The 25,978-nt window shown below is 26.6% G+C and overlaps 1 protein-coding gene across 9 annotated transcripts in view; it reads right to left on the bottom strand.

Moving 5' to 3' along the window:
• The window catches only part of LOC100200117 (voltage-dependent L-type calcium channel subunit beta-2), a 93,475-nt gene that overhangs the window by 27,112 nt on the left and 40,385 nt on the right, over positions 1 to 25,978 (bottom strand). For 3 of the 9 annotated variants that reach the window (XM_065799174.1, XM_065799173.1, XM_065799172.1), the window contains 2 exons: positions 3,886 to 3,993; positions 3,596 to 3,718 (listed from right to left, as the gene is read on the bottom strand). In XM_065799174.1, coding sequence (XP_065655246.1) covers positions 3,596 to 3,718; positions 3,886 to 3,993 — 231 coding nt within the window. Of the gene's footprint in view, positions 1 to 3,595; positions 3,719 to 3,885; positions 3,994 to 4,209; positions 4,692 to 10,398; positions 10,558 to 10,595; positions 10,723 to 11,855; positions 11,875 to 14,569; positions 14,747 to 25,978 lie in introns of those variants that run through there. The other 6 variants (XM_065799175.1, XM_065799176.1, XM_065799179.1 and 3 more) reach the window with 5 other exon arrangements.

Raw genomic sequence — 25,978 nt, 5'->3', positions numbered from 1 at the left:
TTTTATACCATAACTTTTACCAATCTTTCAATAAAATTATTGTGCAACACTCTTTACTTAGTAAAAAGAAAGAAAAAAAAAAAAAAAAAGGAAAAGTATCTTGATTGAATAAACAATTTTACTTTAAAATAAAAACATATTAAAAAGTAACAAAAAATGCTTCATAATATAAGGTTGAAAAATGAATACCCTTAATGGCAATAACAATATAAAAAACACTGTAAATAATAATAATAATAATAATAATAATAATAACAATTATAATAATAACAATAATAACAATAATAGTAATATTACAGGGTTCCCACTATTAAAACTGGGGCTAAAATTAAGGATTTTAAGGAGATTTAAGGAGATATTTTCCTAATATTTAAGGAGATTCGGTCGCGAATGACAATTTTTTGAAGGAAAAAGTAAGGAGAATTAAGGATAAAACAATTATATTAAAAACAGAATCTTTCTTTTTTACCTAAATTTTAAATATAAATAAATAAACTATCATAAATGAATATATATATATATATATATATAAATATATATGCATATATATATATGTATATATATATGTATGTATATATATATAAATAAATGTATATATACGTGTATATATATATATATCATTGTCGTCAACGAATATGTTAATTTTTTTTTCCAACAAGTTTCTTTTTTTTAACATATAGCTTCTCTAGTAACTCTTGTTTTTTGCAAGTGGCTCTTTTTAATGCATTAAATTATGATATATCAGCTTTAATCTGATCTAAATGGAAAAGGAACCATTAAATAATGACACTGCATTTAGTGATATAAACTAAAAAAATATTTATATTTAAGGCATAAACCTAAGGCTATTATTTTTTCAGCACAAAATCCAGTTTTATCAGATGACTTTTTTAAATTCTCAATTATAAATAATTTCTGTCAAATTTAAGTATTGACAATTTCAATATCTTCCATAACGTTTCCTTTTGCTTCCATTTTCAATGTTTTTTCTATAGACAGGGCTTTTGAACATTGATCATCAAAATACTTCTTTCTTTGTTTGCAGTAAAATAAATAATCTTTTGTTATTTCAACTTCATGAGCCATGAACCCATGAAATGTGAGGTAATCTTGAATTGAACGTAAAGAGATTATAGTGTCTAGGACATATTGCCATCAATCAGACTTTTGTTGCTGCTAAAACCACGTTCAACTTGAGCTTGTCCGGTTGAAATCCGGTTTGTGTAATTAAACAAATCTATTTTTAACAAAGACGTTGTAGTTTTGTCCTTTAAAAGAAACATCTAACCGAATGAATTTCGCATAAAAGTTGCGTAGTAGTTCTTCAAGAGTCGCCACTAGAAAAGGAGTTATTGGTTTATCAGTTTGAAAAGAAACTAGAAGAAAAAAAAATAGCAAGATTGAAAATAACATTTTGTGATTTTTTCTCAAAATTTTAAAAATAATATGAAAAGAATATCTTTTATATACTTTTCATATTATTTTTAAAATTTTGAGAAAAAATCACAAAATGTTATTTTCAATCTCTATACTTTTCTAATAAAACAGAATATATTACATAAAAAGCAATAAAAATGCATCTGGATCAAATATTACCTACCAAGAAATGTATTTAGACTGCCACTAATTTCTTCAAAAAACTTCAACTTTAAAGGAACTAAAACTTTATTTGTTTGAGCATTTAAATGTTCAAATTTGGTGTTTTGCCCTGATTTACCAAGTCCAGAATGCTTACTCTTTGGTAAAGACTTCCAGTAGTCAACAAGACTACTTTTGACCAAACCTCTATTGCTTTCTTGGCAACACTTTGATTTTTAACCGGTCAAGTGCCACAAAATATGTAAGGAAAATCTGTTGCCTCAGCTATTCTTTCATAATCACTTGCTCTTGATGGACTTTGGTACATTAAAGACATTTGGTACATTGAAGACATAAACTTTAAGTTCCAATCTGTAGCTTTAGCACCAGTTTGTAAGGATCCATTGATAGTATGTAAACCACAGGCAATATCAATGAGTATATTTAATTCATTGTTATGACGTTCTTTGTTGAGCATTTCCAAAAACAGTTTATTTACATTAGGGCTATCCATAGAAACCTGAATCATTTTTTCACCATTTAAACCTGTCATGCAGGATTTAAACATATTTAGAATATCTGGGGCTGCAGCTTTTCCTATGAACTCTGAACTATAATATCTTGTACAATAGCGCACATGTAAGTCCATTTGACCCTTCTTTACAACTTTATGGTAAGACTTATCAAAAAGACATACAAAGTTATCCAGCAAGTTAAGATCTTTTATCAGAATTTTTTCAAAATAAGGGGCAAGACCATGAGTTACAATATAGCCAGATTTTGTTCGACCACATGAAAAGTCGCTGGCAATTTTGCTATCTGGAAACATCAAAGCAAATTGTTTAGGCTTATTCTCACTTGATCTAAAAGAGTATTTGCTTTGAACAATATTTAAACACCAAATTAATTCTGCTTTCAAAACTGCTTCCTTCTGAAGCATATCTGAAATGATACATTGCTTTGATGAGGTAGGCTTCTGTGGTACTGATTTCAAAGTTTCATTGAACACAACAACATAACCCTCTTTAGGCAATTGCTATACATCAAGAGCCTTTATACCCATGCCTGCTAATGAGAATGACTTAAAACAAACTTTGCATCTTGCAAGGCTGGTATATTTATCTTTCTGAAATCAAGAAGTATAACTATCATTATTTAACCAAATATTCCGAAAACTACTTTTACATTTAGGCATCTAAAGGTACTTAGTGAAAAAAATAAAACAATCTTTTTTATATGAAGTTTGTTTATTATCTTGCTAATGGTTTTTTCCCTAAAGTATATATATTTAGTTGTAATTAAGTGTATATATATATATATATATATATATATATATATATATATATATATATATATATATATATATATATATATATCCCGTATAGCATGGTGTTCAATTGTTAAGAAAACAAAATAAAATTATTTAAAGAAAGTGAAAGTTAAATACAAAAAGCCAAAAAAATACATTAAAAAACTTACTCTAATACTCGGAGGGTTGATATATGATATATGATATATATATATATATATATATATATACATATATATATATATATATATATATATATATATATATATATATATATATATATATATATATATATATATATATATATATAACAAAAGTATAGGATTTTAACTCATCAAAGAAGTAACTATATGCTTTTCTATAGATAAGTATAATCCATTTGCTTTAATAAAATTTCTTAGATGATAAAAAAAAAAGAAAGTAAGGAGAAATTAAGGAGAGCAGTCAAATTTTAACTTTTTTTAAGGTTATTTAAGGACTTTTAAGGAATTTTTTTTTTTAAGGATATTTAAGGTTTTTAAGGAGGAGTGGGAACCCTGTATTAACAATAATAACAATAATAGTAATAATAATAATAATAATAATAATAATAATAATAATAACAAACAAAAATAAAACTATATATATATATAATAAAGTTTTTCAAAAATATAAAAATATATTTTCTTGTTGTAAATGATTTTACATGACACTAATAAAATAAATAACCTCTTTTATATGTAAGCAGTCTTTGGCTTCAAAAGAAACAGCCATCCCATGCACTGGGGAATCGTCATCTTCAGAACCATTGTAGCCATAGTTAGCTCGAACTGCAAATGCAACTGGTTTTACCTTTAACAAGGTACATAATATAAATAATATTATACTTTAAAATAATATAAAAATATACTTTATAACTCATTTTTAACAGATTTTTGATTGAAGACACTTTAAAAATGTATTCTAATAGAAAAAAATAGTAAAATAAAATCTCTTAAAACTTAAAAATAATTACTAACTCTTGCGAGATTTAATTTTTCTAGAGCTTGCAGTCTAAGCGTTTCTAAATCTTCTTCACAAAAGTCTGACGATGTTCCAGAAGTTTTGTGTCCATCAAAATCGTCACCCTGATAATCAAATTATATTAAAAATGATCAAAAATTTTAAATTCCTTATTTCAATACAATATTATAATGTAAATAATTAAAATAAATGTGTTTGGAAACAATTAAAAAAAAATTAAAAAATTATTTTATTCTATATTTTGACATCTAATATAAAATAGTTAAAATATTACTACATAATTACAACATAAATTCTACAACATTTTCAGCAGTTCTTACTATCGTGAAAAAATGCTGATAAGGTAATATGATATTATCCAAGAACCCATGCAATGAAAGTATACACTTTTTAGTGCATCCAAAAATTTCGCAGTCTCTGCGATAAGTATTTTTTCTTGAAATTGGCTCTTTAAATGTTGGACTTTGTGGCGGCGTAAAATACAATGTCCTTGAACGCTTTTTTTCATCCTGTATATGAAGGTTGGAAGTGTCTATATTATTGCGGTCATCAAGTTTAGTCAAAATTAGGCTTTCTTCAAACCCTCGATTTAAAAAACCTTCGTTTACAGATTGTAAGTTAGAATCATTTTTTAAGCTAATTTCTTTTAATTCTTTGTTTTCATCAATATCGATAATTATGGACCCCCTTTTATTAATAAAGTTCTCTTTTTTTTCGCTCATTTGTGAAGAGAGATTTTTAAGCAAATAATTCACAACTTTTTTTAAACGAGCAAATTGTTTAAATAAAAAATGAAATGAATGTGTTATTCAATAAAAACTTCAGTTAGTAGAAATTCAATTTAAAAAAAGGATTCAATGCATATCATTATAGTTGATTGAAAATGTCAATTCAAAACACATCTTTAAGAAATAACTAAAATTCAAGGAAGATTCGAAAATCGTTACGCAAGTTAATGTAATATAAACTGTTGCGTAAGTTGTGATACCTTATTACACTACGATGTATAAATATAACAGCTTTAATATAATAGAAGCTAATACTTATAAGCGTCGTTATGACGTCTGTTATATATATATATATATATATATATATATATATATATATATATATATATATATATATATATATATATATATATATATATATATATATATATATATATATATATATATATATAATAGTATAGTTTTATATCAATCTATATAATAGTTATTATATAAAGCTAAATAAACTCAATATAGTTTATGGATAATGAAACATCTATAACTTTTTCAGTTTTGTATAACCTACTTAACATTAACAACATTATTATTCTCTTTAAATATTATAAGTAACTGAAACTTAATTACTTATTAGATATCCGAAACTAATAAAGAATTAATTCGTATCAGAAGAGCACACAAGATTGGTTGTGGAAGGTTGATTGAAGGTTGAAGAGCACGCAAGAAGGTTATGCACTCGTTTATTGTAGAAACGTTGCACCGTTTCATCAATGTAAGAAGCGTGACGTCAATTATAACGTCAGTGTTTGTCGTAAATAAGTAAATTAAATAACTAAAATTTTCGCAGTTATTATTTTTTTGATATGGGCTGCAAGTGGTGTAAAAATAAACAAATTCTGAGACGTAAGGGTGTCGAAAATTATTTTTTTTGGATGATTTCATATATTTTTACCCCAAGGATGGTTTATCAGTATCAAGCAGCCTTTTACTGAGGATTACTTACACTGAGTTGATCTTTCACTGAGTAAGATTGTGAATTGTGTCACATATTGTAGAGCATTTAATTTTTTGAGTTTATTATTATTAACATTGGAACGTGCATCAATAAAAAGGCAACCTTATACTTGACATTCCCATTAAAGTTAAACCACGCTTTAAGTTCAGGTTGAAGTTTTTAATTAAGTTTGGAGTTCTTCATGCTATAATGATCTATAGTAACTTCTAAAATTACCTCTGAAATGTAAGATATACCTGAGCGGGTTATTTTTATAACTTTAGTTAAAACAATTTGATGTAACAGTCAACAAACAATACAAATTGTGACACAGCTTAGTCATTAATGAAACAAAAAGCCTACAACATCGTTAACATATGCATTTCAATGTAAAATTCTCAAAATAATTAAGTGTCGTCAAATTTTCGATGTTTCGGCTAAGTGCCTTGCAAATATTCAGTGTTTGACAAAATCACTATTTGTGACATTTACATTATAAGAAAAGCAATAATACTTTGTCGGTTCGTTTGTTTTATCACAATGATTAATTGCTTGCATGAATTTTCAGATTGAAAGTAAAAAAAATTGAAATGTAAAATTCATAAACTGTCATCTAATCACGTGACCGGGATAAGATGACTGACTATGCGTTTTCTCTCTCCAATTTTATAAAATTTTAAAAACTACTTACTACTCTAGCTAAAGTAACAAGAAAACAACATGCGTCGCAAAAAAAATACATCAATAAAAATTATTTGTGCATTATTATTTATACATTATTATATATATATATATATATATATATATATATATATATATATATATATATATATATATATATATATATATATATATATATATATATATATATATATATATATATATATATATATATATATACATATATATATATATATATATATATATATATATATATATACATATATATATATATATATATATATATATATATATATATATATATATATATATATATATATACAGGCCCGTAGAAACAAAAATTATATTGGGGGAGGGGGGGGCAAGGGCAGTGTTAGATTAAGGGGCCCGAAATAGTTTTAAGGACCTTTTTTTTTCAGTCATTTTTTTAGTCAATTTTTATCAAAATTATTGAAAAGCTATTAAGGGGGGGGGGGGGGTGGGAGAAAGGGAAGAGGGGAGGGGGACAAATGCCTTTGCTGACCCTCCTGATATATATATATATATATATATATATATATATATATATATATATATATATATATATATATATATATATATAAAAATTATGTTAGTGTATTCTACAAACAGAGTGCTCAATGTAGGTTCATCAGGAAGAATCTTCCTGATGAACCTACTGATGAGGAAACACAGTGTTGAAGTAATCAAAAATTAGATAAGTGTTTTTACTAATGTATTATTGCTCTGTTCTTTTAGAACATTGAGCACTCTATTTGTAGAATACACTAACATGTATATATATATATATATATATATATATATATATATATATATATATATATATATATATATATATACTTAAATTAGTAAAAACATTTATCTAATTTTTATTTTTATATCTTATTTTTACTAATTTATTATTGCTTTGTTTTTTTTAGAACATTGAGCACTCTGTTTGTAGAATACACTAACATAATTTATATATATACTTATATATTTATATATATTGTCAACATTGCCTTTAAAATGGGATTTCCACAAAATTTGTTTCAAAAAAAAAGTAATGTTTTAGCTCCTAAATGAGTTATATAGATTTTTTTACTCTAGAATGTACTCTTGTTTTAAAATAAAGTCAGCTCAAAATGCAATTTATAAAGAGAGCTTTTAGTCTGCTAATTTTAGCCTGATAAGAAATTAATATAGAATAGTAAAAGCAATATATATAATTCGCAAGAAAAAGCGATAAAAAGTTGAACTCTTTATGAATCCATTTTTTGTTTGTTGAGTAGATAGAATTTGATGGCTTGGTACAAGTAACTCGAAGCTACCTAAGCTACCTACTTTTTAAATGTTTGAAAGATAATTTCACAATTATCTTTGAAACCAACTAATTAATACGATTAAAAGCGTATTAAATGTCTTAATTAATTAATTCTCTATCGAATGGTACATAATTGGAACTCGTTAAGTTAACCAGTCTTGAGTAATTATTAATTTAATTAGAACATACCTGTATTTCTATAGTAGCAAAAATATAGAGTCAACTAAAAATTATCATTTTTATAAATGATAATTTTATTCTATTTTTGCAAAAATGGCAGAAAAAGCTGTTTCAGACAAGGTACGATGGCAAATTATAGGTCTGCTAAAAGATAAAACAAAAAGCCAATGAGAAATAGCTCGAATGTGCAATGTTTCGCTTAAATGTGTACAAACAACGATAAAAAACCACAAGCTACTTAATGATGTCAAAGATTTACCAAGGCTTGGTAGGCCTTTAAAGCTAACTTCAAGAGATTAAAATTATCTCTATCAAAAGGTTAGACAAAACTCTAAATATTCTTACCACGAACTTGCTGAAGGGTCCACAAATACGCCTGGTAACGTTAGTGTTAGTAGATGGATTGTACGAAGATGCCTAAATAAGAAAGACTTAGATTGCTATGTCGCTGCTCGAAAACCACTTTTGCGTGTCTCAGATCGCCTAAAAAGATTCAAGTAGTGTAGAGAAAGACTTCACTGGCTTGTAGAAGACTGAGCCAAAGTCATTTTCAGTGACGAATCTAATTTTGAGGTGATAAATCACAAGTCAAGATTAACCATCAAGAGGCTGGCTAGTGAAAAGTTCAAAGAGCGTTTTGTGTACCAAAGATACAAGGCGGAGGAGGATTAGTTGGAATATGGGAATACTTCTCCCATAAAGGAAAAGGGTCATACAACATTTATAACAGCAGAATTAACCAGTACAACTATAAAGAGACCCTCAAAAGTAAATTTTTGCCAACAGCCAGAGCTTTTTGCGGAAGACGACAACAATGGATTTTTCAGCACGATGGCGCTACGGCTCACACTGCAGTCTCGGTTAAAGGGTGGCTTGATTGGAAAAATATTACGGTCATGCCTTGGCCAGCTCGTTCTTCAAATCTCAATCCCATTGAGAACGTTTGGGTTTGGATAAACAAGAGATTGGTTAAAGAGAGCATAGCCATTGTTGCGCAATTACAGCAGGCGTTAGAAAAGCTTTGGAAAGAATTTCCTAGAGAATTATGCACCCGACTAGTTGAATCTATGTCTAGACGTATTCGTGCATATGTGAAAGTTCGTGGTGCGCATACAAAATACTAAAATGCACCCTGACTCTATATTTTTGCTCTGTTTTTTTTGTTTTTTTTAACAGTTGTATATATTTCTCATAAAAAATCTTAAATTTTTTTTTTTTAAAAACTTTTTTCGTTATTTTGTTTATAAAACCATTGTTAATAAAATTTAAAGCAATTTAAATTCGTGACATTTTTGTTTGCTTTAAAATTTAAAAGAACATTAAAAAAATCTTATTAAAAATCAACTGACTCTATATTTATGCAACCCACTGTATATTGTAGCAATATTATTAAAGTTGTTTGGTAACACTTTGTTATTTTATTATGTTGTTAAAATGTATTAACAAATGTTTTGATAACTACACAAAATCTTTAATTTAAATACTCTATAAATTAAAACGGTACGGTAATCAGTGAACAGTAATGGGTGAGTCTTTAGACAAGAAAGTGATGAAAAAATTAAAAAAAAACAATTTGCTTTTCAAAAATCCCAAAAGTTTACTCAATAGCTCAAGAGCAGGTAATGTCAACAAGGTCATAAGCTATATTGGTCATGAGTAGATTACCATATATATATATATATATATATATATATATATATATATATATATATATATATATATATATATATATATATATATATATTAAATGTCTTAAGAGGTCCTTACTGTCTTATCACAGAGCACTGCGGAAGAGCATTTATATGTATGAGACATCACACCGATGTCATCGGTATGATGTCTCTTGCTCATAAATGGGTTGAAGCACGGATCACTTGCAGTAAGTTCAATTGCATTTAATGCAAATTACGATAAATCCAACTGCATTGAACGCAAATTGCGGTAAATTCAATTGCATTTAACGCAAATTACGGTAAATCCAACTGCATTTAACCCAAATTGCGGTAAAATCCAAATGCATTTAATGCAAATTGCATAAAATGATAACATTTTTCAGTAAAAGTTTTTATTTTAGGTAAGTCCCTAACGGGTGAGAAGTATGAAATGCTAGGTTAGACACTGGTGTAATGCAATGCTAACCTAACCAAGTGAAACATGCACGGTGCTAACGTTGACTCGCAAAAATACAACCAACTAAATTGTTTTGTTGGTCCAACTATTGAAAATGCATTGGACTAATATTAAGCTGGTTAAATTGTACTGCTCTAAAACTATTTATTACATACCCAAAAACACGTTGAGTGTTTAAAAAACGACTTTTGTTGCTAAGATATGTTGTATCCTAATTTAATTTATTTAAATCTTGAAAAGAGATAATTAAATGTAAAAAAGTAATAACAATGAAAAATATAAAAACGATTTATATAAAAAAAGCAATCTTATTTTGTTTATCTGCTGTGTATGTTTATCGGTTTGTTATTCGGCAATAATTTTCAACGTAATTTTTAGACAATACTTAAAGCGAATATTTTCTTCTGCGGTTTTAAAGTAAAAAATTGAATAAAAAAACAAGATAAAAAAACACATAAAAACAAATAAAAATAACTACCATTTTTAATGCAAAAATGTTTGTTAAGAAAAGACGAACAGTGAAACAAACGCCGAAAACGCCATATTACAGTTTATAAAAAAATCTTTCATTAAAATAAATAAACAAAAACAACGCTAACCTAAATCCCCCTCCCTATATTGAAGTTTTTATTGCAATAAAATAAGAAGTCTTCGAATATAGAATAATATACTCACATAATATTCCAAATAAATACTCGGATATTCCATTTGTAAATAGGATGGATTTTTATAATTAAAAAAAACAGTTTTTCCAAAGAGTTTTTTCTACTTATTTAGAGTCTACGTTTTTTTCTTTTCTTAAATCACATTTGTTTTGTTTTTATTGTGAGAGCTTTTAAAGTGAACAAAAGAAGATCTGGGAACAATTCATTAACCGGCAGATTTTAAAATAAAATTTTTTTAAACAATCAAAGTTCATAGACCAAATTACACATTTTTCGTTAACTTTAAATTAAGTAAGTGTAAGATTTAAATTGAAATACAATGAGCCGTTTAATTGTAGCAAACTGAAAAACTCGCAAGTTGAATGATTTTCAAACTTCTCAAAGATTTTATTTTAGAGATCAAATCAAAATGAAACACTTTTGTTTTGGAGACCAAATCAATAAATGTAGCTAATAAAACAAATTTATTAATGAAAAAGAAAAGTATTTATTTATTTACTGCTAGTCATGCAATTTTTCTTTTGAAACCAAATAATAATAAAGATAATAACAGAAAACTTTATGCAAAATACTTAAGTGCAAATTAATAACCAAAATGTTCAGCATAACCCCAAACCATAACCTTAGACTTAAATATAACCAAGAACCTTACCCTATCGTTTTACGGATACGTTTCTTTTTTTGCGATTATGCGCACTTATTTAGATTTTCTTTTCATATTTTCAGCCGTAGTAATAAGTCGCTGTTTTGAAAACATATTGTCAGGAACAAGCATAAAGGCTAAAATTTTATGAAAGTCTTTAGTTGTTTTTCTTTTACTTAATGGCAATCAATCCAAAAGTGTATTTAAAAAATCATTATATTTATATAAATAAAGTTTATCGTGGGTATAAGAACCCTAAAGTACAATCAATAATGATTCTTTAATCAGAATTATTATTTAAGAAATCTTTTTGTTTAAGAATTACTTTAAAGTTAAAGAATTATAGCCAGATGTTAAAAAAAACTATTTGCATTATGAGTAAAACTTTAAAAATGTTAAAATGAACATTTTACAAATATTCATTTAACATAAAACAAAATAAATCATTAATTAAAAACTTAAGAAAAATGAAGATATCAGCTACAAAAACATTAAGAACAACACGACAACAACATCAACAAAAACATGGCATAATAGATTAATGATTACCAAACAACGATAATTTTTTTTTATATACATACTCATCTCTAAAATAAAATTACATGTAACTAAATAAACATATCCAACCATTATTAAAACGTGACTTGTTTATAATATAAAGAAAACATTTTTTCTCATGTAACATTTACAGACATCTGGTAAATAAAAGTCTAACATACAATCTGAAAATTATTAAATAATGAAAATAAAAAAAATAATGATAATAAAAAAGGCATCTGATAGTATATGGTATCTTTTTATTTGAGCCTTCCCGAACTTTTTAACTATTTTTTTTATTTTTTATCTTTTGCATAAAACAACCTTTTTTTTGCACTAATCGTATAAAAAAACGATTCAATATCTAAGTATATAAATGGGCCAAAAAAAAATTAGTGGCTAATAAAATAATATTCCAATTATTTTGTTTTTGAAAATAACGAATAAATCATCCCTTTGGATCAGAATTAGTTTATGTCTAAAATACTTGGTATTAAGAATAACCAAATTGCATCATACAAATAATGCCATTTGGTTTAGAATTACTACATCTGTACATACAAAACTAATGTCGCAAAAAATAATATTCCCATAATCAAAAATTAGGTAAATACAAACAATTAAAACTTTCAAAAGGCTCTTCAGTAAAACAGACGTTTTAAATTTAGGCTATTTCTGATCTTAAGGGAATAAATTGCTTTTTTCTGCTGTTACTCGATATAAAAGAAAAGCATGAAAACAAAAGATGTAAGAGCAATATAAAACCTTTTTTTTATATTTACTGTTAAAACTTCAAAGACGAAAAAAATTAAAATGTAAAAAACAACGAAAACCAAGTTAAAAATAAACAAATTATATATATATATATATATAAAAAGAAGAAAGGGCCAACAAAAAAATATATATATAGCAAACTAAAAAGTAAAAAAATAATCAATAAAAAAAAAAAAGGAAAACTTTAAAAAAAGCTTTATGAAACATAAAAAGGTTTTTTAACATTAAAATTTCTTTGACGCAAGAAGTTTTTTAAGGCCTCTCACACTGACAAAAATTTACTAAACCCACCCAACAAAAACAATTTTTTTAAGCTTCTATACTAATCATATTAATCAAGCTTGTTGTCAAACGTCGTATTAAATCTCTGAAACAAAGGTTAGTACCAAAAGTCCGTTTAAAAATAGCAATCTTAGTAAGTGATTTGTTTTTGCTGGTTCAAATTATTTGTCTTGCAATTTCAAAAATTTCATTCCACGATTCGCTTCATTCATTTGAATTGCAACTTAAAACTTCCACTTAATATTTGGCATTATGAATGTTGATGTCATACATTATTGTTTAATAATCTTTTAACAATAGTTTTTTTTACATTGATTTTATAGCGGTTCTTAAAAACTTGAAGCAGTAAATGGAAAATGTAAAGTTTAAAGCGTGACACAAGGAGAGATTATAATCTTACCATAAGAAAATATAAATTATTTAGTCGCACAATTAGTTGCATAACTTTTCCGAATTTTAAACAATAGTTATCTTAAATACCCATTGCCTTAAATACTTGTTAGCTAGTAAAACCTTACACACTAAAATTTCCTTGTTATATTAATCAAAAATTGTTCGTTTACCAAACTGCATACCTTACAGATAATAATTTATTGAAGAGATTTCTTATCAATACAGCTAGAATAAATATCATTGTCATGGTTATATATTCAACTATAATAAATGTATTATTATCATAATTAAACTATGATTTTCTGCACTTTTTAGGCAAATTTGCTTTTAAAAATAGTGGCAGTGCAAAAAGATAACTCAGGTTGGCTGTTGATCACAATCTTTAAATTAAGAAAATCTTTAAAAAATTTGCATGCAAACATATTAAAGCAGTATAATAAAATTAAAAGAAACTAAGCTATTCATTATTTATTTTTGAAGTTTTTGTCCCAAGAATTTAATTTATATTTACAAAACTTTTTCTATTTTTTAATTGTGAAGTAAACCAAATAAAAAAAAATAATGATGATAAAATGCAAAATATAAAATGGTTTTTTACATTTTATCGTTTTTAAATTTTGGGTTGTTTTTCTCTAATGTAACGGTTGTCATTTTAAACAATATTATTAAGTTTAGATCGAAATTGATTTCATACTTCTTTTTTATAATCAATTATTTGATTGATTTTTCCTAAATAAAAAGACATCGTATAATTGTGTGTTTTTACTTTATTCTTAACACACATCGTTGATACGTGTGTTGAGAATAAAGTAAAGGATCATTGCAGCTATTCCGTAAAAGTCCAGCGTGACACGTGATTTCTTTTAAAAGACTTATTTTACTTATGGGAACTTATGAATAACTGTAAAAAAAATAATTAAAAATAACAGGCTACTTTTAAAAGAATCTACTTTAACAAAAACGCTTTTAGTGTTTTGCGTAAAAAATATTTGAGTAGAAAGTAATGTGGAAGTTGCAAAGATATTGCGTAAAATATTTTTGTGTTAAAACACACTGCAAAAAGTAAATTTTCACACGAAAAAATTATTCTAAAACCATAAAAGTTCTATTATAAATTTTCACATAAAAACCTTATCGAACCAAAGTAATGGTAAACTCTTATGAATATCCAGAATCAAATATGACTTTTATATTTGCAAAATTTTACACCAAAAATTTTGAATTAAACCATCAAAAAAATATTTTTTGCATTTTGGATTCATTTAAAAATATTTAAAACGTATTTTCAAGGTTGCAAAAATGTAAACGCAAGTTTTTATCCAAACAACTTATACTATATACAGGAGTTTACTTACGGCCTGTTTTTCATTCTTGTGAAATACAAAGCGTAGAATTCTTGATTTATTTTTTTCCATTTTCTTTCTTTATAGTATGCACTGCGAAAGACGCTTCCACACTTAGTAACTCATAATGAAGATGATTATAGGATTTTGAATTGCATAATTGTTCTTGATATTGGTTTACAGATCTCACTAAGTGATCAATAAACTTTGAATTATTCAAGACAACAAAATTTAAACCGTAACGAAGAAAATAAACAAAAAATGAAAACACACAAAACTGTCGAAAATAAGTGCGGAGTGAAGTAAATTTCGAACATTCACAGCTAACAGTTTTGATAGCCAGTTTTTATAGCTTTATATATATATATATATATATATATATATATATATATATATATATATATATATATATATATATATATATATATATATATATATAATAAAAAACAATTCACACAAGCACACACAAACACACACAAACACACACACACACACACACACACACACACACACATGCAAACATACATACACACACACGCACACAATCTAACAAGTATTAAAAATACATTAAATCGATTTCAACCATTTAATAATAATTATTATTAGTTATTAAATTAATTATTAAACTTAAAAACTTTTCAATCGCATTGTATCAATCATATTACTTATTTTTTATTATACAATAACATTAAAAAATATTCAGTGAAACTTGAGTATTTGCACATTTTTAAATATTTGTGACAGATTAGAGCCAACCGAGCAATAAATTTTGCAAGTTTATTTACATATCAAAGAGCAATAATAACGATTTATTTTTTCGTTTAATTTTAGTTAATAATTTTTTTGAAAACTCAACGAAAAAACTCCAAAATGAACTAATTTAATTACAGTATCTAACGTAACTTTTTCTTTATTTTTAAAAGAAATACGTTAGATATGGAAGTACTGGATGCATATAACACATTTTTTCTATGAAGGAAAGAAACATAACACTAATGATTGATACTAAAAAACTATTTGATAAAGTGAGCATTTGTTAATAATCCTAAATGAGGTTAAAAATGAGTAAAAACACTTATTGAATAAATGCGGAGCCCATTTGCAAAGCGCGCTAAGTCCAAGTAAAGTGATTTTGAGAAAAAAAATATCTAAACTCTTAGTTGCGCATCAACAGAAATTTTCTTTGTCCATTTTTCGGAACAAACATTTTTTAAATTGGTCTAATATTTAGATAGATGACAGATTTCAGTATATAAAATGTATTAACTCAAAATTTTTATTTTTGTAACTTAGATTGTCTTGCTGATGGGCACCTCAAATAAAAAGTTTATATTTTTTTATCTTTAGATTTTTTTATTTTTATCTAAGTCGAATTAATGAAATTAATTCAACTTAAACAATGAATTAATGTACTGCAAAAAGTTAAAGTCTTAGACTGTGCAGCGGGTACCACTTCACATTCTTATACATTCTACTATGTGTTGCGGGTCAACACAGCGGTGGATTCTTATTTGTTTATATATATTTTTTTTGTTTTGTAATGAATCACAGCACGTAATCAAAAAGTACGATTTCATACTTATGATGCTATTTCTGTATATAAAGAAAAGGAAAAAAAGTTTATTTGATTAAGATGCGCGATTCACAACATGACTGCGCATTATCAAATAAAAAAATTAAACTGTGAAATTAAATAAATAATAACTCGAGTCCTCTATTTTCCACATGTCTGAAATGCTTAAAACGACAGACCACCTTTAATTACTAACAACCCATTAAAAGTTCTAAAATACGCGTACGCGTACCAAAAAAACTAAAATGAAAACTATGCAACTGTTTGTATGCCAACAAAATTTCTCGTTATACACAGAAAGCTGATTAAATATTATTTAAAAGTTGTTGCAAAAAAGCAGACTAGGGAATCAAAATTAAGTTAAATAGGAAAAAATTTCTAAAGTAAGACATTTCGTAGACACAAAACATTAAAATTTATGTGCTATGCTTTATTCCATTCTAACCTCGCATATATATCATATATATAATTATGTTTTGTAAATGGCTAATAAGTAACAAACTTAACTTAGTAATAATAGTATATTTCTGCAAAAAAAAACAAAAAAAAAAACAGTAAAATCAATTCGTCGACTGATTTTGCTGTTTTAATCTTATCAGGTAGTTTATTCCGCCCCTTTACTATTCTGTTTTTTAAAAAAATAATGAAGAATATCTGAGTTTTGAACTTTTAATCTTTCTCATAAAATTTCCTCTAGTATTAAAGATAACCCACAATAAATGGTTGAGTTCCACTCTTCTAACTCACCCCTTTTATTAGGGGTGAGTTCCACTCAAATATACCGAAGTTGTTTTGTAACTTAAACATTGGTATCAGATCTCAAGTTGTTAGATCAAGTCTAGTAATTCGCTTTGTATAAAATACTTTTTTTTATAACTTTCTTAGGTTTTCCTTAAACTTGTTTAATTTTAGTGATATCTCCTTCGAGATGTGGTCACTAAGCAGACATTAGGGTGGTCCATTTAAAACTTCTTTTTGAATTTTTAACAGGATTTTTTATCTATTTAATCTAAAAACAGGGGCTTTATCTATTTGATTTAAAAACGCTTAATGCCAAAAATTTTTAGTTTATGACAATTTTTAGATCCCCCACAAAACATTGGTACTTAGAATAACGGATTACGCAATGTTGCGCAACGTTTTTATCCACTAATTGTTATTGTCTCTTAGTGGAGTTCACTAAGAGACAATAACGATTTTGAGGACCTTATTTTCTTTTTTAAAGGCATCAGTCTGTACTTTTTAACGATTGAACCCCCTCCCCACATACTATTCGTAGAATCGCCTCTAATTTCAGATGTTGTTTAATGAACTTGATGGTTTCTTCTTCACTTTTAAGGTCAATTGATTTAAATTTCTTCATTAAATAAAAGAAATGCAGGTGGTTAGCTGAATCAGAAGCAGTAATAAAAACTTGCAGAAAGTACTTTTTACCAAAAAAAGGCAAATGTACTTGGCTATTTTCTCTACCTTTTTTGTTTTTTCATCATTAAGTTTAAAAGTACCAAATAGTAGAAATTTTTTGTATAGTAAATGACATCTATCTTTCATGATAATAAAAACCGTCATACCGAATACGGAAATCTCTTTTAATCTCTGGAATATGATGTTTACATTTAAATCGGATTGCAGAAAGATCAATTTGCTTCTCAATTAGAATTGCAGCTTCATTATACGCTCCACCGCCTGTAGCTTTTGTATTTTAAACAAGTGCAAAAAGACATTTTTAATTACCACTTATCATTTAGTTTCATCACTGAACAACATTGGGTTTGACCAGTTTCGTCAACAATTTTAGGAGCATCTAGCAATTTAGGAGGTTAGCTGCTTTTCCTTTATTCTCGTGCTTGCTTTAAAAAATTTTCGTTCCAAAGAAAAACTTCTTTGGAACGAAAATTTTTGGAAATGGAAAAAATTTTTTGGAACTTTTGGAAAAAATTCAAGTTGTATCCAAGTTTCTTCAATTAATTTAGCTCCGTCAATTCTGTTACTGATCATACTTTAAGAACTGATGTTTTAGAACAAAGTAATTTACATGTCATTTGAAAAAATGAAATTTTATGAAAGTATTATACGGTTGGAGCAGCGTTAAATGAAATATCATTTAATGCTGCTTCAACTAAAACCATTCCTAAAATAAGTAGTTGTTATTTTTACTAATATCGGATCGTTCGGCAACTGAACATGTTTCCTTTGAAAAATCTTTTTTTGAAGTTTTTGTTTCTCTTTCACTGAAAAGTTTTCATCTCCTTCAATTTCTTCTGTAATATCTGAAGAAAATTGGGTGCCCTCGTTGACTTAATAATCATGGAAATACTTTTGTAAAAATCAAGATTTTTGACTCACTGTTTTTTAATATGAAACATTAACAACATATTTGTACTTGAATATTTTGAACGTACTTGATACACTTCAAGTGTAATAACTCAAAAGCGCATTCTCGTTTTCAGTTTTTCTATGGGGAGTGTGATACTTTAGGCAGATGTGATATTTCATTTCAGAGCCATTACCGTCGTTTAATTCAAGGCTAAATTTAAACTAAGGGCTTAAGACTTATGACTAATGACTTCCATAAATGCGATTTCACAAATTTCACGATATTTAGTACGATTGCGCTAAAGTATAGAGAATAAAACACTTGAAAAGTATTAAAATGAGAGAACTAAACTGATTTATGTTAAGTAACATCTGTGGTGTTTTAAAACAAATCTTTTGTGGGATAAGTACAAGCAGCCTTAGAATGATAAAGTTTTCCAGAATTATACCTCATTAATTAAAAATTAAATTGTGTTGACCCCACTAAGAAACAGTAAAAGTTAGTGGGTAAAGGCGTTGCACAACATTTCAGCAATCCGTTAGTTGAACCCGTAAGCATACCTATTTCGGAAAAACCTATATAAAAAAAGGAATAGTTTCAAAATGAAACCTCTTGAAATGATATTTCAACACTTGTTTTGAAGCAGCAACAAAAGGAATAATTTCGAAGAATATTTGTTTTAAAATTTTTTTTTGATTTTGTTTTAAGATTTCTTTCGAAAAGCTGTTTAAGGAAAAATGCGGAAAACATGAAAAAAAAAGGGAATAATTTCGAAAAGTCTGTTAAGAGGAATGTAAACATTGTAGCTCATAAGCTTGCATTAGGTTGTTCATACATCGAATAACTAAAATAGGGATAGGGGTAGTAGAGTGTTCATTAATGTTATGACTTTTTTTCAACCCCATGCTCCTGTACTGTAGTTTGATCAACTTTTACCTAAAAAGCACAAAATGAACTATTATTTGCATATCTTTTGAAATAGTTCACCCCGCCATTGAAAAATCGATTTTGACATAAGTACTACTATGTATTAATACTATTATATATTAATACTATTATATATTAATACTATTATATATTATTACTATTATATATTAATTCAATTGTAATTACAGTAGTACTTATGCCAAAATCGATTTTTCAATGGCAGGGTGAACTTTTTTCAAAAAGATATGCAAATAATAGTTCATTTCGTGCTTTTTAGATAAAAGTTCATCAAACTACAGTACAGGAGCATGGGGTTGAAAAAAATCATAACCCTAGTGTTCATACATTAACTGACTAAAGTAGAGATAGGCGCAGTGGAGTGTAAAAGGCTTGGTTTGGGCAAGTAGTTAAAAATAAAAATTTTAAAAAACTATTAAAAGCCTTCAGCTTTGCTTAAATTAAAAGCATTTAAATCTTTATTTTGAATTATGGTTGCACAGTAGCAGCAAAAAAATTAGCGCTTTTAAAATTATTCCTCTTTTTGAACTTTCGAAACCATTCTATTTTTAGAATTTATTTCTTGTGTGCATTTTAAAAACACTAGACAAACTGTGATTGAGTCTCATATTATTTTCTTGAAGTTCTTTTGTGCATTTTAAAAACACTAGACAAACTGTTATTGAGTCTTATATTATTTTCTTGAAGTTCTTGTGTGCATTTTAAAAACACTAGACAAACTGTGATTGAGTCATCATGATGTGGATTATTTTTATCTATATACAATGGCACACACTTATCGATATTTAGTCTCATATTATTTTCTTGAAGTTCTTGTGTGCATTTTAAAAACACTAGACAAACTAATGATTTTTTCACAGTAGTCATAAATTTAATAGAGGGACAAAATTTGTTAACATTTCAAATATTTCGTGAACAAAATTTAAAAAACTTCAAAAAAAAAAGAAAAAGAAACTTGTTTTGAGACAAAAAAAAATTTAAAACTTTTCTTTGTGTTCGAAAAAAAACAAATTAATAATACATTTAATTTGATTTCATGTAAAAGTTTTCTTTAGTAGCATTAGGTTGTTAAATATAAAAATAGCCTTAGTTTTGTCTCCTTTTTTCTGATTTTTATTTAATCATTATTATTATTACTATTATTAGCTTGGTGTCCATCCTTTAATCAAACTTTTCTTAAAGTGACGCTATCCTTATCAATCTAATATTATTTTCATCCATAAATACTATACTTTAATATTGCTTAATTATTATTCTTTAGTGTTACTATTATTACTACTTTTAATGTTTATTTCAATTTATTTGAGTTACTGTTGTGACACCATTCTTAACAGTCACTTTCTATTTATGTTAATCATATAAATATTTTTTAATTCTATTTATGTTAATCATATAAATATCCATTTTATTATTTGCAATGTTATCATTGTTATTATTTATATTGTATAGTTTTTTTGATGATATGATGGTAAAGAAAACTAAATATCTTTGTGGTTTTATTGTTATATTATACTAAAAATTCCTCTCTACAGGTTCGTGTGGAAATATGCCCTTCTCTACAGGTTGATGTGGAAATATATTTCTGTCAACAGGTTCATGTGGAAAGCTGAAAAGCATCTACAAAATCACAGAAATAAGAAAAACGTTTATATGAAAGTTATATAAAAACTAAAACTTTATGGCTAAAAACTAGAAACGGGTCAGCATTTTTAAAAATCGCTGTTAAGTTTTGGTTTTTACAAGCACAACCTCGTTTTCACGGAATGTTTTACAAAAAGGTCTATTTAAGGACGCTTTGGAATAACAACAAAAAATGAGTATAAGTCAAATTTTTTTTAATAGATTTTAATGGAAACCAAAAATTAGAAATTATTAATTAAGTGACTTAATATAAAGTCAATAAAAAGTAAACAGTAAAAGTAATAACAGCAATAAAGAAATTTGAAATGCAAATATTAAGGAGTTTGAATTTAAATATGAATTTCATTATATATATATATATATATATATATATATATATATATATATATATATATATATATATATATATATATATATATATATATATATATATATATATATATATATATATATGTATATATATATATATATATATATATATATATATATATATATATATGGGCGCGGATTCGGCATTTTTTTATGTTTGAGATAACTAACTTCCTGAAATAAAACAAACTCTTAAAATTTAGATGATAATATTTATTTTAAATAAGGATGCTTTGCAAGAAATTGCGATGATTCAAGTCTGGAAATACATATATATATATATATATATACACTGGCGAGCAAAAAAAAGTGAACAGTACAATTTTTCAGTAAATTATGTATTATTAATCAATTAAAAATATAATACAAAAAATATAACATATAGCTTATGTTAAACACATATACATACACATATATACGACTCATTTTGAAAAAAAAAATTAATATTTTGTGTGGCCACCACCATTTTTCATCACTTCATTTAATCGACGCGGCATCGACTCAATTAAATTTGCTATCAAACGGTCAGGTATCGTAACCCAAACTTGTTTTATGGCTGCCCAAAGATCACCCAAAGATGAAATATTATTTTTATGGACCTCTTTATCCATATAGTCCCACAAATTTTCAATGGGATTAAGGTCTGGACTTTGGGCAGGCCAATTTTCAAAAAGGAAGATATTGTTATCCTTGAGCCATTTTTTAACTTGTTTAGACGTATGGCAAGAAGCATTGTCATGTTGAAATTTAATTTCATCCTCTTCTAATTCTTCCAGTGTGGGCAGCAAAGATTTTTGTAGAATACTAATGTATTCTTTGGAATTTATTCGTAATCCATCTTCGATTCTATGCAATCTGCCTACACCTTTGGCAGAAAAACAACCCCAAACCATAATTCCAAGATTACCCTTTACCGTTTGGTGAATACAATCTGGATTTAATTGTTCGTTCTTACGTCTAATGCACATCTGTGGACGATCTGAATGCAAACAAAATCGTGATTCATCTGACCATAATATTTTTGTCCAGTCTGTATTTTTATTATATTTTACCCAAGCTAACCTTGCCTTTTTATAGCGTGCTGTAAGAAGAGGTACTTTTTTACATGGGTGTATTTTGAACCCCTGATCTTTAAGACGCCTCGAAATTGTCCATCTGCTAACCTTTTTATCATCAGAACACGTTAAAGTTTCTGCGATATGCGTCATAGTGGTTTTTCGATTTTTTAAAACATTCAATTTTAACTTGTGACAATCTCTTTCCGTCATTTTTCTTGTTCTGCCAGAACCTTTTTTTCTAGCTGTTGTTTTATTGTTTTTCTGACGTGAAAGTATCTTGTGAACTCCACCAACACTAATGTTTACACCTTGAGCTTTCATAATTTGAATATTTTGGCGTATCGATTTACCGGACGCACTCATTCCAACAATGATTCCTTTTTGTTCCATTGTTAAATGAGGTCCTCTGTAAAAGAAAAATGATAATATTTTTAGAGTAATATATGAAGAAAATATTTATTTAATGATAAACTATGTATTCTAAATGAATTTTTTTTTTTTCATAAGAATCCAATAACATCAAAATTAAAGGGGATTTTTCATTTTAAATAAGTTAGAGGCATAAATAATAACCAATATAAAAAAATAAAAAAAATTACCTTTTATTTGGAGACATTTTTTTCTTTTCTTTTTTATAATAATAATATAGCGATAATACGTCCTATTTCACCCACGCTCTAATATTAACTACAGATTTTGCTGACAACGTTCACTGTATTCATATCTAATGTTTAGAAGCTTATTCATGTTTTCTTTGAAAGATAAACGTAAATTCTTTGATAGTACGAACAAAAATAAACAAGCTTGTATGAGTTTCTGTCCAGAGCTCTTTCATTTTATGCGCAAGCAGTCGCTGTTCACTTTTTTTTGCTCGCCAGTGTATATATATATATATATATATATATATATATATATATATATATATATATATATATATATATATATATATATATATATATATATATATATATATATATATACATATATATATATATATATATATATATATATATATATATATATATATATATATATATATATATATATATATATATATATATATATATATATATATATATATATATAACTTCTAGTTAACTTACACAACTTCTAGTTATGTAATTGAAAAACATCTTAATAATTATTTAGTTTTCGCTATGTTATTTGCTCTACCAATTATATAACACGGTGTATTGAGCACTCACACGGGAAATATTAGCACAATTCCTACAATAATATATATATATATATATATATATATATATATATATATATATATATATATATATATATATATATATATATATATATATATATATTGGAAGTCTAATATGCAGGATTTTACTAGACAAAAAGTGAAGCTGTTTTTTTCCTTTCCACTATTTGTAAAAATGGAAAAATATTATATAGTTAATGTTGTAGAAGATATTTCTAATTAAGGGGAAAACGGCCTTGCCTTTTGGACCGAAGTTTGGCATCTAGTATATATATTTATCAAATTATCATTAATTAGAAATGCATGTGCTAAGTTGTTCTGAAATAAGTACGGCGCCAAAAGTAAAATACCACAAAATGATACGTTTGTACACCCCAGTGAAATATGAACTCCTAAAATCATATACGAGTAAATTTTTTTTAATTACTTAATAAGAAAAATCTTTTTTTACATTTCTATATAAAAAAAAAGTTTTAATGAAATAAAATTGAAATGAAATAAATTTGACGAAAGTCCACGTCACTTACAAATAAACTAGTAAATCAAAAAAAAAATTCTTTTTTCAAATCCATGCTTTATGCAAGCAGAATTCTATTGGGCCTAGAAATTCTTTTTTTGTTATCTTTTGTAGAAGGAAAAATTACTGTTACGTTTTTAAATTTTTTTTTATTAATTCAGTGTTCTTATGGGGAAATACAAATTAAATTTTTGTTAACTTAATTAACTTTTTTTGGTCAAATTTTTCCATTTCCTTGTATTGTCATCGAAAATGATTAAGTGTGCAAAATTTGAGCAAAATTGGTTGAGAAAAAAGCTTTCAAAAATTGATTTCAAATTTTGTGGCACACAAACATATATATATAGAAAGTAACCTTATATAAAGCATGGAAAAAAGGGTTTCGTCAATTTTCATTCAAAAAAAAACAAAAATTGAAGCAAAACTTGATTTTCAAACAACTAATAAATTTGTTAAAAGTATTAGTCCAAATGCAAAATGACTGTAGTTGGATAAACATCCATATTTAAAGCGCTATTGTTTAAAGCCTTTTGAAACGGTCAAGTGTTGGTCACTTAAGAAATATTTACTCAGAGACTGTAGACTGTCTGTCCAAGTTGATACACAAATTCAATTTCCTAATTAAAAAAATAAGTCGAAGTTGCTACAAAGTTTATCTAAAAGTGAAATAATTGATGTTGTTAAGTTGCTATAAAGTTTATCTAAAAGTGAAATAATTGACAATGTTAGCAACGTAGATGATATAACATGTTTAACTGGCACAACCAAGTGGGCACAAGACGTGTTAAAACAAATAAAAAAATAAATTAAAGTGTTAATTCACGTTAAGCGTAGAACGTGTTTAACACGTCTTAATACTATTATTAGGTATTAACACTAGCCTTTATGAAATTGAAACTTTACCTATAAAAATGAAACGTGTTAGTAATTGAAAAGAGATTACAGATTATGTAAAAGAAAAACCTTAGCAAAATTCAGTGTTTTATTACAGTTATTACCAAACAAAGGATTTATTATCGTTAATGGGGTTTATCATCAAATAAATTCTATCATTAAAGAGTTAATTTTTTATTTAAAATTATCAAAAAATTAATGTTCTTAGGTTTAAACTTTAACTCTTATTTTGGTCAATCATAAAAAATATGTAGCGAATTTAAAACATCAGAACAAATAATTACTGTAGCAAAAAAGCAAAAAATAGATCTTAACACTTCTTGAATAAAATGCAGCAAACTAACCCGCAAAAATATGTTAAGAAAAAGCCGGGGTCAAACCTCGGTTATCTGGCTCTTAACCAGGATGGCTGCACTTTGCTGAAAAATGAGTCACTTAAATTTGAGCTTTGGTTGATGGAATAAGTAATTAAATCACGCTTGAGCAACGTCATGGTATTTATAAGAAAAGAAAAAGAGTGAAAAAGTTTTATAGTTCGAGCAGATCCAAAAACATTTATAATCCATTTTCGGAGTTTGTCTCAACCAAAATTCGAAAACAGTGCTAAGGTAGAAAATAAAATCAGGTGAATGAAAACGGAAAACAAAGCAATTCTTGCAGATACTAACTTCTTAGTGGGTATGCGTTGTCCGGTAGACGGACGTCGGACGACTTACAAATGTCGGAACGTCCACGAGACGTCCAACGGACATCCATAATACGGACATCGTATGAGACATATAATCTCCAAGAGAGATCCGTGGAGAAAAATAGTCCAGGAAAAAAATAGCAACTTTTATTTGACTAAGAAGTTGCCTCAGTCCTGCTAATCAACCCAAAGTTGTAACAAAC

Source organism: Hydra vulgaris, chromosome 06, assembly GCF_038396675.1.
Source record: "Hydra vulgaris chromosome 06, alternate assembly HydraT2T_AEP".
NCBI classification, from domain to species: Eukaryota; Metazoa; Cnidaria; class Hydrozoa; order Anthoathecata; family Hydridae; genus Hydra; species Hydra vulgaris.
This window is presented reverse-complemented; position numbering and strand designations above follow the sequence as displayed.